This window comes from Platichthys flesus, chromosome 12 (assembly GCF_949316205.1).
Source record: "Platichthys flesus chromosome 12, fPlaFle2.1, whole genome shotgun sequence".
Taxonomy (NCBI): Eukaryota; Metazoa; Chordata; class Actinopteri; order Pleuronectiformes; family Pleuronectidae; genus Platichthys; species Platichthys flesus.
Genome location: NC_084956.1, coordinates 3581789 through 3599951, shown reverse-complemented (window position 1 = coordinate 3599951; position 18163 = coordinate 3581789). Strand labels below are relative to the sequence as shown.

Below are 18163 nucleotides of genomic sequence, written 5' to 3'. Positions count from 1 at the left end.
TCTCATTAAAGCCACTAAACCAAGGATGAAAGCTGATGCCATGGTCCTCTGGGAGCTGCATCATCGATTCTGAGAAAGGATGACATCAACACATTTACCCTGAAACTATTTTTGTTGACTAGCACATAACGGGATGAGCTGGGAACATGACACATAGACCTGTTTGTTGACGAGATGTGGGGGACTGAACTTCTTGGATCAAGAGAAACCCATCAACCCAGTGCTAGCCCTGGTCTAAATTCATAAAACCAGCCCTTGGTGTCAACTGGGCTAAATCCCAATCCACAAATATCCTCGCTTTAAAAGTCTGAAACTCTAATTGGTCCTCGAAAGATAAAAACATAAGAGTGCACAGTCCAACACACACCTTTACAAAGCTCCAGTGCAAACATGAATTCAACCTTCACCAGTGCAAACAGCGTGGTGCATTGGGCAAACACACAATATCATCTTTCCACCGCTGCAGATATTTGTGTTAGCTGTGTGCGTTCGCCTCACACGGACGTCTACCACTTTATCTCACTTTACATGAACACGGTTTTCTGTAATACTAGAATTATGATTTCCTGTTGGATGGTGTGACCTTTGCAGTCGGTGCATATCCCAGAAACAGAGGGAGGACTAACACTGGACGAGCTTTGAATACATTCAATCGTTGGAATACCAGAGTCTTCCCTGAGAATATTGAAGCAGTGGTTGGGATATGCTGGGATCTCTGATGAATGGATGGCAGTGGTTTGATATTTCACGGATTATTATAAACTCGCACTGATGTGTTGTTACATTGCTTCAAAAGAGTCGGACATCTGTAATAGAGGCTGCTAACATCAATATGTGACCATCCACAGTAAGATCTGAAAATAAAGAGCTATAAAGCTATATCCTCCGAGGATAAAATAACTAGAACGAAGCGCAAGAACAGAACAGCCCTCTCCCTCAGTCACATTCTCTCTCTCTCTCTCTCTCCCTCTCTCTCTCTCTCTCTCTCTGTGTGTTCTTTTCTTTCTCTATTGTAGTTCCTCTTTAGCCATGACCCTGTAGCCGGCATGTGTCAGGATCTTCAGAGTTGCCAGTTCCAGTTACTGCTGAGCAAGCTTAATGAGAGCAGAAAGAGAGAGGAGGGGGGGGGGGGGGTGGGGGGGAATGAGAGGAGAGAGACAAAGCGATGGGAAGAGCAGTAAGAGGTGAAGCATGAGCGGGAGGAGAACGAGTAGAAAGGAGGGATGGAGCTGGTGGTGAAGTGAGGAGGCAGTGAAAGAGAGAAGAGACTTATTATGAGAAGTCAGAGGACGCATAGTCCTCAGCTCCCCTCAGCCAATCAGAGCAGAGACCAGATATACGGAGAGAACATTTTAACCCACATTAACCCTCTTTGATCAAGCAGATCTCATAACTAACACACACATACGCATGAAATCATCACAGTCAGCTGCAGAGATGTTCAGTGCAAGACACACACACACACCAAACGGAAGCACCTCCAGCTGCAACTTGCTCTCACGCTCACTCTGCAGAGTACCGACCAGCACATTAACCAATTGATCGCCTCATACAGGTGTCTCACGGCCGATTGCCTCGTCAATGGAAAACCTAACAACTCGATTCATTAACGACTCGGCTGCTGGGAGTTTGACTCTTTCCTTCTCAATCTCTTTTTCCATTTCCCTGCCCCGTCATGCGAACATCACGGTAACTATCGAACAGGTGGGAAGCGAGCAGACCACTTTCTCCCCGAGGCAGACGCTCACCTGGCTAATGTGAGACGTCCTCAGATAAAGCATCATGGAGTGTGTCTCTACTCGTGGGACACATTTTGTAATTCAGCCTCAAGCTGCTGATTGTGTGTCTGCGGAGAAGCAGAATCTTTGTTGTGACTATCACTGTGCTTATTCTTATTGAACCTGAATCCAGCTTGAAACCTGTGATTAATGATAGAACAGACAGGACTGAAGGTTTAACTGAGAGACTCCACCTCCAGCTGATTCTCCATCACATCGGTCTTGTTGAAATGCAAAGGGCTTTTCAAAGCTGCTGATACACGGACGTTTGGCTGAAAACTCATTAGGTCGACAACAGCCAAGTTTCATTTTGGCCTTTGGTCAAGTTATTATTGGATTAACGGTGTGCAACAGCTGATCAGTTTACCAATGTCACTGCAGCTAGTGAAAGTGGCTGAAGTGCTGAGTGGGCTTCTATCCACAGAGGTCTTTCCGTGTTGATGCTCTCCCCGGGTCTGCGTGGGCTTTCCCTGCTTGTTCTCCTCTTTAAGTGTAAGAGCAGGATTTATTATTATTATAATTCAAGCACACTCACCCTGCAGAGCACATCTGAGCACCAGCAGGGGCCACATGAGATAGAGCGCATGTTTTTTGAGTGCACGTTTTGAACTTATAATCAATAACTGCTGCCCTCAAGCTGGAAGACCACACTCCTTTATTTCTGTGGGTGCTCCGGCTTCCTGCCACAGGCCAAAGACAGAGAGCCGGTCTGTGGTCAGGTTAACTGGAGGCCAGTAGATGGGAATGAGCGTTGTTGTTTTAGGGTAAAAATCCAAACCTCTTGTCCAATGTCATCGGCTCCAGCTCCTCCTCATGGCCCTCAAAGGATAAGTGATTAAGGATTCAACCATATCTTAATCCAACTAGCACCCACTTACTGACCCTGTTATCAAAAGGGAAATGCCAAGTAGGGTCATTTTTATATATCAAGCTGGATCTTTGGAATCAAAGTGGATTTGTAACCCAGAGAAGATTTGTTGGAAAAGAAGTTTGGTGCATCGAGAGTCAGCAAACATTCCATAACCAGATCCACGCTCAGGTGATTGACTCAGCGTAGGTGTCCTTGAGCAAGATATTGTAAATATGACCCTGTGTTCTGACCTGCGTACAGGAATCGATGAGGAGTCGACTGACACTCGAGCTGATTGCTGAACTGAGCGTAGCATCAAAACAGAAGCAGCAGAGTTAGCTCCTATTACACAGCAACGCTCACTCACTGAGGCTCGGCTGGAAAACCCTGAAACCTATTTATCTCGGCTGGAAATACAGTAGGTGTGTTTGTATGTGTGTGTGTGTGGTGGGGGGGACAAAGTGTGGGTTGTTAATTAAACAGTGTGGGATGAAAAACAGGCTTTCTGCCCAGGATGTGGAGCAGGAGATGTGCTGCAGCTTTCAGGCTTCCAGAGACTGTGGCGCAGTATGACTGGTTTCTTTATGATGCAGAGGGATAACAATGCCAGCTTGGCAATGGGATATATTTGGGTGGAAGGGGAGACGGCGAGAGAAGAGAACAGAGAGGATAAAGGAGCAAAACAGGAAAAGCATCCCCCCTGCTGAGCAGAGGGGATGAAAATAGATAGTAACAGAAGAGAGAGAGAGAGAGAGAGAATTCAGAACACACAGAGATAGAAAAGAGGAGGAGAAAGCAGAGAAGACAACAGCTGGTCAGGGGGAGAACTTACGGAGGCAGGTGTTCTCGGTGAAGAACTCGGTGAACTTGTCGCACTCGTCCTTGTTGTTGCCGCTGCTGCTGCAGTCGCAGTACGGAGACACGCTGATCTTGGGGGAACGCAGGTAGTTGGGAGTCATCACGGTTCCTGCAGCCGGTGCACGGGAGACACAGTTCATCATTCATGCATTCATACGTCTTTGTAAAAGCAAGAAACGTGATCCATAAACAAGGATTATCTGTGACTTGCTGCTGTCAAGGGCCCCAATATGCTGCAGGATTATTTAAATCCTTCAGGAGACAGTTATCATCCTGCATCGGTGTTAAATGATAACAAAGTTAAATCACTGCTACATTTATTTCCCTCTCTCCGACCCCGTGTGCAGAAGTGGAGCAGAGTGCCGGAGCTTCTGCAGGAAGCAGAATGCAGAGACGCCCGAGTGAAGAATCGGCTTTTCTCTCTGTGAGGGAAAGTAAATAGCTCCAGTCAGTGATTTCTCACTCCCTCAATGGATTGTTCCCTCGTGCTGGCTGCGCTCCAGATCAGGCCTTTTTGTTTTGCAGTCGGCAGAATGAACTGGTGCTGCCTGGACCGAGTGTGTGTGTGTGTGGTCTGGTCAGGGACTCGTGGGGACTGACTCTTCAGGGGAGTGTTGTTGTGGCGAGGACGTGACGGAGACGAGGCTCACAGCTGGAGCTTCACGAAACATGGGCCTTAGGTTCAGAGTTTACTCATTGTCTTGATCAGTAATGACCAGAGACTACAAATAAAGATGGATGTCTGCACTTCTTCAGAAATGGAGCAAACATACCTGTGATACAAAAACTGTCATTTAACGCCAATGACATAATTTGGAGCCAGAGCACCGTCTGGAGCGAGGGGGGGGGGGGGGGGGGGTGGAGCCACTGTATTCAGGTGCTGCAGATTCACAATGACACATCTTCACTTGTTGGAGCCGCCCATGGGGTCCATCTTTATATAGAGTCCATGGCTACAGTGTTCAGATAATCAGATGAACTCTAAACATTTGTTTTTCAGCTCCCATCGTTTTCTGCTAAATGACGATTCGACTGGGGCGCTCCGAAGTTACCAAGCTTCAAGAAGAAGTTCTACGATTACATTTATCTGACGTCAAACTCTGTGGTTGGTGCTAGAGTGGATCAACTGGAGGGACAACGTGTCCATTATTTTGCGTATTAGATCTAAATATGTGCTTCTCGTTGACAGCTCGTCAGATCGTGTGCTTGCTCACGGTCGGAGTCGTGTCAGACCACCGATACTACTGATGCTGCAGATTTGCCAAATCCACGCAACTGCTTTGCTCAGTACCTTCCTCGTGCAGCCCGGTGTGTTCTCCACTGCCGTTCTGCTGAAGTTTGCAGCGGGGAACTCTCGACAGCAGCTGAATGTTCAATTTCACAAGCTGATACTTTCCCCGAGCTTTCCGTGGAGTCTGAGCCAATTTCAAAATTTGTTTTTGCTTGGAGACAAATATCAGAAGCTCCTGTACTGTATCTCAGGCTCTGACCTGACTTCTGCAGCAGCTCCCAGATTTTGTACCTCTTACTATTTTTTGGTAGGACATTTTTTAGAAGGAACAGAATCGATTTGTAGAAATAAGAGGAAACAGATCCACAACAATCCACAGAGAGCAGGAGCAAATGGAAAGAGACAGAGCTGAGCCATAATGATCAAGTGTCCGTGTGAACTCACCAATCAGACCCGAGTACGAGAGGAGGCAGTCCGCGTAGTTCTCCTTCAGACAGCCTGACAGCGAGCGAGGCTCCGGCTGGCAGTTGACAAAGAAGTCAGCCAGTCGTGACCTGCAACAAATCCACAAATATGTCAGAGCCAAACACGATTAGAGCTCCAACAGAGTCTGTGCGAGGGGGATTCAGGAGGCCGATGTGACTGGAATGTGCTTCGAGATGCCCGGTCCGACCGAGCGTGTGCTGGAAGCCATCGCTCTCAATGTAATTAGGCTCCTTAATGGTCGTCTTCAGCCGAGTAAGATGACCCTCTTACGTTCGCTGGGGCTGGTTTATATCCTGGAGTGAATGAGGCTGAAGGCAATTCTGCACCGAGTCGGCTCCATTTCATTTACTGCCTTTTGCAAATGTTTGTTTACACTTTGCCACAGATGCAGCGGCATGTGAAATTGAAATGAGCTTCTGGTTCCTGAGGAATCCACCGTTTGAGGAGATACTGAGTGTGATGCAGCGACTCTCTGACACGAAGCCGGACCTTCTAACATCGAGTTCGGACTCTAACTCTTCATCTACAGGTCTTCATCTATGTGTTCATATAATCTGGATCTATCTTTGTTCATCTGGACCTCATTTATTGAAACCTGGGGGAAGGGTGGAAAAACTATGTTGCTTTTGGAGCAGATTAAATTAAGGGAGCTAATACAGGAAAAACTTTTTTTATACTTTCTTAAAAATTGCATGATTTCTCAACATTTTGGGGAATTTCTCAAGAACAGATTTAATAAAGAAAAACATAATCTCAAAACATGTGTTTGCAATATGGTTATAAAGTGGCCACTCAGTATTGGAGGAGGTGCTATCTCTTTTGAAAAGGTTTTGGCCAACGGTAAAGTCTGTGTGTGTGTGTGTGTGTGTGTGTGTGTGTGTGTGTGTGTGTGTTTGTTTGTGTGTATGTCTCTGGGATTAAATGGAAGCATTAAGCATCATAAATGAGCTCCATTTGCTCTGTGGCCTCAGGTTCCCCCCCCCCTCTCCCTCTTCTCCTCACCCTCTCTGTCGCCACTTAACAGCAACGGCGGTAAATTCACACTACAAGTGTCTGTCCCTCCCTGTGTGTCTGTCGTTTCTCTTTTCCATAGTACACTGACTGCACTCTATACATCAGACATAAGCTCAAGGCTGAACAACAGGTCTCGGTGCAGCGCCCCCCCCCCCCGCTCCATTTGTCAGTTAGCACAGATAGATCACAGCCTTTGCTTTTACCACAAGCTCCCTCTCCATATGTCAGGTGGAGTCGAGTGGCTGCTGCTGACAACTCTCACCTCTCTACACCGAGCTGCACCGGGCTGCTGGGACTAGTCAGTGCATATACCTGAGAGTGAGGTTTATGTTTGTGACTGAGAGACAAACACATTCTCATCTGAATGTTATAAAAACTCTTTCTTTGACTGTCCTATAAAGTTATACAAAATGAATTCCTACAGTTTTCAGTGGTTTATGGTTTCCTACCTGCAGATGTAGTTGGTCTTGCACGTGACCTGCAGCTCCAGACAGTTTGGTTTCTGCTTCTCCTCGTACGAGCAGACGGGGACGATGGTCTGACGCCGGCGCTCGGAGCACGCCGTCTGGTCTCTGAGCGGACAGGAGCAGTACAGCATGCCGTAGCTGTGCTTCGGTGGAACCTGTTCAGCAGAAGATGCAAAACATGAACTGTGATGTAGCAGGAAAGATCTTTGAATTTCTTTTTTAACTCTTTAGATTACGTTCCTTCTGTGGATTTTGTGTTTTTTGATTTTGTATTTTTGTGTATTTAATTACCCATAGATTATATTGTACCTGCCCATTCCTTTTGTTTACTTCAGACAATCAGATCGTGCTGCCACTATAACATTTTAATGTTTGAATCTTTATCAGCTGGACGATATTATTGCCGATATGGAATCATTGATTATCTTTGACGATATGCGTTTTGTGAAAGCTATTATTTTACAGAATAAACAAACCAGGGAAGCTGTGCATTTATGTTTACATTTTAAACATTGACAAAAACTACAGTTATTTTCTTCTATAAGTTCTATATATTTGGATGTACAATAGTTGTTAATGATAAACACTACAAATTAAATTTTGTTGAAATAATTGAACACTACAAGTGTTGTATATAGATGTTGGCTGATATATCGTTATTAGGAGTTTTATACTTGAAGGATCCGTCTCAGTTTGCCTCCACTCTTCAGTCGGGCGACAACAGAGGAATGTCATCACAGTTTTATCTCCAACACAAAGAAACTCAAAGCTCAGAGCTGCACCCACACAGAATTTTTACACAATTACACATCATCCTCACATTAACAAAGCTGCGTGCTCTTTCTAGTTTTTCTATTTATTTGTATTAGTATTTTCTTGAAGTGGTCCCAGTAAAGATATTCCAAAGGGGACATCACAGGAGCTGCGTTGCAATTACACTGTTTCACATCAGTTCTTTATGAAACGACGCCGAGAGGGAAAATATCTTTTGTGTTTGATGACGGAATCAAAGTCAAAGTTAAATGCTGGAGAATCCAACCCAGAACAAAAAGAACCCACATGATTATTTATTGTGATTTTGACAACCCCTTCAACGTTACCCCTTCAAATCCTTCTCCCCTCTGAAGCAGCTCCTTTGTGATTTATACGTTCAGCTTCTATCACACATCAGTGGTTTGTAAAACCTCCAGCGTGTGTGCTCTCTCTGCTCCGTGCTTCTTTGTTTCTCTGTGATGAGCTGGTGTCAGAGGAGCCTTGCCTTGTCAAAGAACTGCCGCAGGGCCTTGTGACACTTCCTCTTGTTGCAGACCTCGGCGGTGGAGACGCGGCTGGTGCAGGGGCTGATGTAGGACGAGCGGTACTTCTTGCACGTGTCATTCAGGTTGCAGGCCTTGGCGGCGTTCAGACAGTTGTTCTCTCTCGCCACCGCAGGCTCACCTGCAGACAAGAGGAGGAGTCGTCAGACGGTGCATGATGATAAGTGAGTGACACACGTCAAAGACCTTGATTGACGGCAGGTGGGAAGGAGAGCAACTTAACAAAAGAGAGAAATACAAGTGAAAACGGACGGTTACAGGGGATTTGTGTGAATAAGAATGCAAGTGAGCCTTGGGCAGAAACTTTTGAAAACCACTGCTCTAGGCTAACCCGGCAGACATGGGTGTGTGTGTGTGATTGTGTTTGTGTGTGTGTGTGTGTGTGCAGCTCCTTCTCCAGAGCAGGGTCTCATCTGGCAGCCTCCACTAATTGCCAGGGTTCTCCTCAATCCGCTATTAATTAACTTTTCTATAGACTTCATCTCCATCCGGCTTTTTCGAGAAAAATGAGGCAAACAAATATATTTTTTCTCCCTCACTCTAACAAGCATCATTTAAATGAAAGTCGAGTGATTGGCTGTTGTGTTGTTCCCAAAAAATGGCGTTAATACGATTCCACACATCAAGGGGAAGGGAGGAGAAAGACCTTTTAAAAGGGACGTACAAACACGAGTGTGTGAAGAGAGGTGATTGGTCCAGTGACGTCTTAATTGGCGACAGAGACAATGCTGTTAGTTCTGCTAAAGAAGAGGAGATTCCTCCAGATGAATGTTCTCCAGGACCTCTATCGGCCCCTGAGGGGAAACCTCGGCTGGCTCACTCGTCTATTTCATTTCTCTACTTCCCTTTGTTGTCCTCACTTTCACATGTTCCCTGCAGCGGCTCTGCTTCCCTGCACATGCCCTCTTCTCCGCTCTCTGTTCCCTCGGTAAACACTTCCCTCCCAGCAACACTGTGGTGGTGGGGAGAATAAAAGAAACTCCATATGAGCTCAGTTTAATCTAATGTAAATATGAAGCTTAAAAGAGAGTATTAACAATTAAAAATTATTTGTTTTGCATAAATGGTTTAAATCAATCATCGCCACAGATGCAAAAAATGGAAAACACAAAAAGAAAAGACAATTTCTCTGAATGAAAAAGCAGCGTCACAAACGTAGAAGACACAGGCAAAGATGTAAAGAGACATTTTACAAGCATTGAGTCTGAAATTCACTCCTACAGGCAGTAGAGACTCTTTAATTAACCCAACCCACAGGTCTCAGGTCTGTGGGAGGAGGTCGAGTACCTGGAGATAACCCACGCATGGCATGGCACCTGTCTTAAATGTTAAGTTGTCAATGCTTCCATTCACTGATGCTGCTTTTCCTTTTAGTTCACACTTGATCTGCTGTCATTTTCATTATGCAAGATTAAAGAAGGAAGTGAATGCACTAACATTAGCATAATGACAACATTTCAACGCCATTTGTAGTTTCATTGATGACAGTTGTATGGGAGCATTAATGAGCTTTCTGAAAAGGATATTTTTCTTTTCATGACATTCTGCAGTACAGAAACAGAGACAGTGAGTTCTGGTGCTAATTCATCTTCCTTAAGATATTAAAAAAACTTGTTTAGTGGCTGGTTCCTACGTTACCGACTTCATCAGGCAGAACATGGACATAGAAATATGAATCGCACAACCACAGAAATTGAAAAACACGACCACCATCAGATTCGTACCAAAAACTTCTCTCCTTCTTTCATGAAACCCTCTGAGACAGCTTCCATCCCGACCCCCCTCTCCCACTCCCAGACCTTGTGTCTGCCTTTGCTCTCCTCCTCCATCTCTCTCTTCTTCTCTGGATCCGTTTGTTCAGGGATCAGATTCGTAAAAGTCACGATCTGCCTCAGACTGAGGGACTGACTCTCCTCCGTCAACCCTGCAGACCTCCTCTGAGCACAGGAACAATATCTGGCTTATTGCGTGTGCTCAGGTTTGAAAGCAGTGGATCAATAAAGACCTGAGAACTGAAGGAAACCTCAATGGCTTTGTTTGACAGCAGCGTAAAGAGTGAACATTCAATGAAGGAGGTAAAATGGATGGAAGAAAAGAGAAACTTCAGTCTCCGAGTCGGAGGATGAGTGGAGAGAAGTTTAGAGGAGGTCACAACAGGTAGACATTTTCAAACCATGATGTCTGACTAAGGCTTTACGTTTTCTCCGGGCTCTGCCTGAGTGCTTCGAGAACGTCTCCTTTTCTGTGACCATTTATCTTCGCCAGCACCGAACGGAGTCCAGGACTTAATGTACGTGAAGCTGATCGAGCACTTGGCCCCTCCATCCTTTTCATATCACGAGTTTTGCTATTATACACTGCACTCTCTCAGCCCGGCTGACAGCAGCTTGACACACACCACATCAAGAAAGCGTTAAAACGAGTGATATACAGCTTCCTTCACTCATACAGCAAGCTGAAGCCCCCCCCCCCCCGCCTGACTGGATGAGAGCAGCACTCACTGGAATATGGCACCTGTTCAGAAAACATCACTTCTCTCCCAAACGGCTGTGAAAGGATCTGAGGTGAGAAACAGGTCGTTCTTGTGAAAAACTCAGCTTTAAAACATCTGTAAAACATTGTTTATTTGTCAGTTTGAACTTTCAGCAAATTGTGTTGTCAAGTAAACACTGAAGTGAAAACTGAACTCACAACCTACTTGGGCTAGTTACGGCTTAATTGAACTATTCTATAGAAACTGAAACTTTTAGCAGCGATGAAGAAGAACTCGTGAACACGTGCAGAGGAAGGTGAAATACTGATTGAACTATGTACCTGACATCTACATCTCCTGCATGGAGCCCAATTCATCCAACTGTAGGGACCTGATATTCAAATATTCTGATATCGATAAATCGGCCTTTATAAAATACATTAAAAAATTGGTAAAGATCTCAACAGGGTGATTTCAAACCCTTGTAACAAATAAAATACAATTTAAGCTTGATATTTTAAAATGGAACCACAAACTTAAACTTGAATTCTGAAATGTTAACAAACTCACACATTTTATCTGCTATGTTCATTCTGTAAAATATACGCTATTCATATCCGCAGACATAAACACAGAATCTGTGAACTTGGGCCACTAGGGGTCTCTCAATCAAAACAATGACAAAAAGCCTAGTGTGATGCGGACGTGAAGCAGCGTGGGATCATGGGAGTTCACCATCGTTTTGCCAAAATCTGCACAAACAGCGTCTTCAGTCACTTTCCTTCAACGAGCCTTCGTGGGAGTCCCCCCCCCTCACGAGTGCGTGCACACACAGAGCCACACACACAAACATGTAAACAGTATGTCGCCTGTACCCTACTGCGCCCCTAGTGTCAGCTCATACATCTGCTGAACTCCCTTTGCACTCCTGGCAGATGGCACTGTCTCTCAAACACACACACACACACACACATACACACACACACACACACACAGTAGTGTGACAGCACAGCGCCCACACAGGGTTGTGGTTGGGGCCATCTGGAGGCCTGGTAGGGGGAAGGCCCCCCCCCCCCCCCCCCCCCGCCCCCGAGTGGCTCATGTTTCCGATTCAGCTTCAAATTGATTATCATGTCGCCTGCTTCCTCCAGTCCCTGCTGCCCCTCCACCCCCCCCCCACCTAATCTAAATTACCATGGGACACCACAGGGTCGAATCCTGACCTCGGCCGCCTCTGGACCCCCGGCACCGCTCTTGGAGTCCATCTCTTCTTCTTCTCATCTCTTCTTCACTGTTCTTGTGACTCCTCCAGACTTTTAAAGCACCCCCCCGCCCTAAAAGAAAAGAATCCCCAATTGTTCTGTTTCTCTCTCTGTGCTGCTCTTTCATGTTTTCATCCATGTGGCTCTGGATTGTCTTCCAATCATTAGCTCCCTTCCCCTTTCTTCGTCATCATCATCCATCTCTAAACTTCTCTCTGGTGGCTCTCTCTGGTTTCTTCCTGTGTCTCTGCTCCCCTCTGCCATCTGCCCTGCGTCTTTTTGTTTTTCCTTTGGGGAGAAGTAAAGTCCTTTAATGGCCTCCAGTAGCCTTTCAATGCTGCAGATGATTTCAATTGGCAGCTCTGACCATTTATCAATGTTGTATAATTTGACTCTGTGGTTTCTGGATTATTCTATTCTGTGACGTGGGTTCTTACTTTTCTCACCAAGAAACTTGACTTTTGGAAGAAAACCTGCAGGTGGCAGGTTCAACAGTCTTAAATGATTTAAAGACAAAGTTTTCAACATTAGGTAAGAAAAGTATCCTAACTCCAGCTCTCAGGGCCTTGGTATAGCGGCATTATGTATGTTATTGTCCTTGTCATAGCTTGTTTAAATATAATGCCACATTACTGTCATGCTTGCCACTAGACAGAGCTCCCTTCATCCAGCCAGTTGAGGATCAGTGAGGGGAAACTCTGACGGGTGGGTTTGTTTCCACCACCCACAGAGAGTGGCTGCATGTGGAGCCACCGGGTGAATAACTAGAATTCGGAACCTCTTTGTTTGCTAAGTACGACAAATGTGCGGGGATTTGTCCCGGTGGCGTGGCTGCAGGGGATTACACAACAAACACACTGACACTCGCCGCAGGGGCGACAACACTTCACACACGGGTACAGACGGGTACGTTCAGAACACAGCGCTCTGAGGCTGAGCCCTGAAACTGCCACTGAGAAGAGGTTGTGCTAATGTAATTGGTCAACTAATCGATTAGTCGATCAAGAGGTGTAACTAATCAAATATTTAAGAAATTAAAATTCAGTGGTTACAACTTGAAATGGAAAGTTCAGTGTTCAAGAAGTGTGAAGTGTCTTTTATTCAAGTATAAATAAACACAAATCCTATGAACACTAAGATAACAAAATGTGAAGTGGGTGTCTTTCTATCAAATTAACTCAAGTTCTATACACTGGGTTGTTTCTGAGTTTTCTCGTTATTTGTACTGATAATAAAGTTACAGCCAATTTAATAGATGACAGAATATTTTCTTACCAATATCCACATCGGCCTCCTCAAATCCATAAAAACTTTATCATACAAAGCTTGTTAATTAAGTATTTGCACAACTACATTCTGATATCAAAAAACTTGGCTCACATAAGCAACATATTTGCCAGCGTTTAGAACTTTTTTAGGGATTTTATCTCTTCTTGGTAATAAGTTCAGAAGCACAAGAGTTTCTTTTTCTTCTTCTTTTTACTGCAGAGGCTGTTTTCGATTTCCATTTCCCATTCTACAGTTGCATTGTAAACCAGGAATTATATTGGAAATAAAAAATACCGGACCATTGTTTAATTGTACTCATATTTGAGGACCATAAATTCAGTAGAGTAAACAGTTCACAATGTTCCTCGTGGCCATAACCCGATTTCCCCTGTGAACTCATTCAAATCAGACTAAACGCTCCCTCGTCCTTGTCTACACAAGTCTCGATTATTCATTGTGTGAATTACGCTGCTTGCGCCTCCTCCCCACTTTGAGAAATTACAGCACAGTCAGATTCAATAGAAACGTTCTAACATGATAAAGGAGTCCTGGGGTCTTCTCCCTCTCTGTTGATTATCAGTGGTGAGTTACACCACCGTCCACTTTAATGGGCTCCACGCTTGAAAGTGCAAGACAAGCAGAATTGGAGAGAGCGGAGGGTCGAGGGAGGAGAAGCGCTGGGAGAGCTCCCACGTTGTCTTTGTCTCTCCCTCTCCGTGTCTTTGCTGTGAACTCTCCTTCTTTCTTCTTCACTTCCTTCGCCTCTCCGTGCGGTTAATAATCTCCCTCTTCCTCCCGACACTGTCCCAGAGCAATAAAGCCACACGGTACTCGCGGCTCCTGGTAATTGATCCCTGTAGAGCCACAGTCTCTCTTTCCCTTTCCCTTTCAATTCCATCTATATCAACTCCGCCTCCATCAACTCTCGTCATCTCCACCCGCTTCTCTCTTCCACTGCCATTGGATTTATTGAGCTTTATTGGCACACTGTCCAATAAACACCTGCCAAAGAAAATGATTTCTGTGTTTCCCGTTGGCCGTTTTCCGCTGTTAGCCTCCTGACATCTCCTCCTGTTCCAGTGTTACACTCCACCAACAAATCCATTCACCTCATTTCATCCTCATTCCAATAAGCCAGGGCTCCACAGAGGTGCATACCTGAATACATGATAAACTCTGGGGAGCTCATCCCTTCTTCCCATTTCATACATGGAACTTATTTTCTTGCCTGGAAATTTCACGTTAGATCCAAAATGGTGCTGGAACCGATTTGAGGAAGACAAATACTAGTTCAAGGCTAATGCTCAGTGTTGGTACACGTTTCCCTTGCCTCAGCATTATGTTCATCACGAACTACTACTTTTTAACTCTCTGCCTCTATCTGTGTAACCTGCATGCAAGTCAACAATCACTGAGCAGACAAACAATTAAGCCAACTTGCTGGAAAGTGACTCAGGGTCCAAATGACTTCTCCATCATCCTCAAGGTGTCTGCTTTACACAGTTAGATGAAGAGGATGATTGTCTTCAATCTCTATTTACAATTTACTGTTAGATACATTGGGACGATCTGATTTCAAACAGAAATCATGTGATCTCTAACTGTAATGGAAGCATTTTAATCGCGCTGTGATCAGAGAGCAGAACCAGCAACGAGCTGGGAAAGAAAACCGACAAGATGCAAACCCATGTGTGCTCCGTTTGAGCCAGATGCACTGCAGCACATTCAATAGACCTGAGAGAGGGAGAGAGAGAGGGAGAGAGAGAGGGAAAGAGATCGAGCGAGAGAGCGAGAGAGAGAGAGAGAGAGAGAGAGGGAGAGAGAGAGAGAGAGAGAGAGAGAGAGAGAGAGAGAGAGAGAGAGAGAGAGAGTTGCCCTGGCTTTCCACAGAGATGAATCTCCAGCAAGGCCTGTTTCATTACCCGTCTGCCAGCGTGGAGATCAGCCGGTAAGAGCAGGCCCTGTGGGGCTCCAGCAGAAATATATGGCTCTTTAATAATCTCCACAAACACATTCCAGTACAGTATTGTGCGGTACACCACCCCCACACTGCTCCCCCCCACCCCTCAGGGGCCACTATCTCCACTCCTCTGGATTTAGGTCTGTGACCACGAGCCACCTGCAGCCAACGCAAACCTCCTTGTCATGTACAGAATTAAAATTTCTCAGGAGGTCAGTGCTGCCCTCTGCACGGAGCGGGGGGGTATCAAACGTAATGTAATGTATAAGGTCTGAAAAAGAAAATCTATTATATGTTTACAACTTTTGCAATAAAACTCCTCAATAAAAAATAGCCTATTAGAGCCTTGCTGTTGTATTTTTCACAGAACTGAACACTTGAAAAGAATAATAATATATATATATACTTAATAAGCAGAGCTGTATTTATAATGATAAGAGTGCAATGTTTCCTTGACTAAATACCATCAGCAACTATTGGTTATCTTCTATTTACGATGTCTGCAGAGAGGTCAGCCGTTCTTCTTCCGAAGTAGAATTTATGGATCAAACTCAGGGGAGCTGCACCTTATCTGTCCTCTCTCAGCGCCTCTGGGGAACACTGCTATCCACTGGTATCTGCTCTATGCACCAACAGAACACAATGAATAAAATATAAAGTTTGAAGAGCGGTGAATCTTTCAGAAGTAATGGCCTGGTTGTTTTTTGATATTCAAGTTTGTTTGTACTGATGACAAAGTTAAAAGTAAGTGTGAACTCATGCAAACTAATTAAAACAGCCGTGTAAACCTTTTTTGAAATGATGTGTCTTATTAAATGGTAAAAATAATTGTTATTCGCTGCTATGGATTCTTCAGCCTCATTCAGTTTGTAATATACGAAGCGATATGTCCATTTCATGTCATGTTGTAACACTCACTGCAACAACCTTTTCGTGGCCATGGTCACATGGTTGTCTTGCTATTGGCTAAACTTCCCCACAATGAGCATAAATGAGCCTTTAGAGGGACTTGGCTGAGAGACGAGCTGGAACCCAACAAATCGCCGTCTCTCCGAGGGGCCAGGGAGCGACTTCACAGCTCACCTGGCAGCAACACAGATCTAATCCCTCTTTCACCACTGCTACTGACCATAACATTAAAGGTGTCCAACAAACAGCAGCAGTAAAACTTTTATCATCAACACCCCAGATCCAAATCACTATCTTAATATCAGGCTCTGTGGCGTCGAACTTCTCAGTACCTCAAAGTTAATGTGTCATCTCCCCGCCTCTCCCCAGCTGCCTCACTCATATCTGGACAAAACCCTGAGAGCCCATTCCCTTCTGTTTAATATATGCAGCCATTCTGTCTGCCCCATCTCCTTCCACTGGGCCCCACCTCAAATCGCCCTGTCCCTGCTCCCCGGTCTCCAATATCTCCCGACCCTTCTGCCACCCACCCACCTGCGGTCCCTCCCGGAACATTAAAAAGTCCACTGCGGAGACGGATGTGGACATCGAACAACAGGACGGCCTGTTTACTCGGCTCTGAGTACAAGTTGCAGCGTGAGCAAATGGCACATGAATGTATTCAGCAGCTTACCCCCGGAGTCTGTCAGATTGATTTACAGTAGTGGCAGCGATGTGCCAGTGAATTTGTTATGAAGCCGGAGTGGAGCAGGGTTACTGGGTAGATTGGAGGGGGGGTCGGGGGGGGTGTTATTGTTTATTGTTGGTTCATAATTAGTCCTGCAGGTGCCCTTGCAGGTGTTGCATGTGTTCGAGAGCGGCGAAGAGATAGACAAAGAGAAAGACACAGCCAAGAGGGAGGAGAGGGAGAAGGAGGGGGGGGGGGGGGGGCACAGTTCCCAGTAAACATTAAACTGGTGACACTGTAAACACTTAAGTTGGCCGGGGAGAAATGGAGAAACAGGAAGACAAAGAAGATTTCGTTTTCTCTGCCGTCCAAAACCACAATCAACGAAAACACTGGGAACAACAACACTCCAGCAGAGTGGGGGGGGGGGGGACCACAGCTTCTCCTTTATGACAGGAGGAGCTGATGGCTGCTGAAAGACGTCTGGAGGCCCAGGAATTCCAGATCGATACTGAGGAGCAGCGGCGGAGAGAGGAAACCGAGGGAGGCTGTCACTGCGGAGTCACAGACTGTCAGGTGTGACATCTTCTCCTTTATCAGAAGTATCTCAACCTGCATGAGAAGCAGGTCATCATTTAGAGAGCTGTCTTCAGGGATCCAAACAGATATTTGTGTCAGACACAGGGGATTCACTGACAGCTGAGTGGTTTCACAGACAACCAGGTGAGTTTGATTCCAGCATCAAATATGTCCTGCTTAAGTGCCCTCGAGCAAGACACTGAATCCCTGTTGTTTTCCTCTGTCAGCCGTCAATAACCTCTCCACATGCATCAAGGATTGATTACAGCAGGCAGGGTCAAAGGTCACATCAGAGCGGAGACGTCAACATGAACACTGAGGTCATCTCTGGATTATTTTTGTGTTTCTAGTCAGAATGCAGATGCGACTCCTCTGAATCAATAAGAGTCACAAAGACTCACAAATCTCCCTGATGTTGATGAATCCATCTTGGAAAATGAAGCTTTTCAGCTCCATGTCAGAAATGATGAAAAGGCAAATCACACCGTCTCATCTACAAGTGGCTGCTCAGTTACAATCACTCCTGCGAACGAGGAACAGACGTGTTAGCGACGCTTTGCATTCGCCGCTGGAAGCTGAACAAGTCGTAAATGATAAGAACCACTTAGGATGTGTCTGCGTTATCCTTTCCAAGTGTCTTTGTCTCCCTATTTCCACAAACCTAAAATCTAAAAACTAAAAACAGGGAGCAGAGATTTCAAGTGTCTCCACCTGGATGTGCGGATCCTTTAGGATAAAAAACATTTCATGGAGGTTTGATAATTAACATTCCAAATCTCCAATTACACCATCTACATTCTGTGCAGTGTCAGGACTGACTCCCACTACTTTTCCTTTCCTCCATCAATCTTGAGCTCATGTTAAACCTGCTCTCAGTCTGTGTTTTGCACATGTTCTCCCTCTGTGTCTTTAGGTTGGTCTCACACGTTTTTCTACTTTATCGCGTTCCCTCATTTATTATCATTAATCTACAGATGAGAGTTTTTAGAATAAATAAGATAAAGTTGTTGTCATCGCCTTGTGAAATAGACAAAACATAATCCT

At 45.2% G+C, this 18163-nt stretch overlaps 1 protein-coding gene across 6 annotated transcripts in view; it reads right to left on the bottom strand.

Moving 5' to 3' along the window:
- The window catches only part of gfra1a (gdnf family receptor alpha 1a), an 80620-nt gene that overhangs the window by 12225 nt on the left and 50232 nt on the right, over positions 1-18163 (bottom strand). For all 6 annotated transcript variants that reach the window (XM_062401745.1, XM_062401741.1, XM_062401740.1 and 3 more), the window contains 4 exons: positions 7943-8121; positions 6667-6839; positions 5162-5271; positions 3461-3595 (listed from right to left, as the gene is read on the bottom strand). In XM_062401745.1, coding sequence (XP_062257729.1) covers positions 3461-3595; positions 5162-5271; positions 6667-6839; positions 7943-8121 — 597 coding nt within the window. The remainder of the gene's footprint in view (positions 1-3460; positions 3596-5161; positions 5272-6666; positions 6840-7942; positions 8122-18163) is intronic.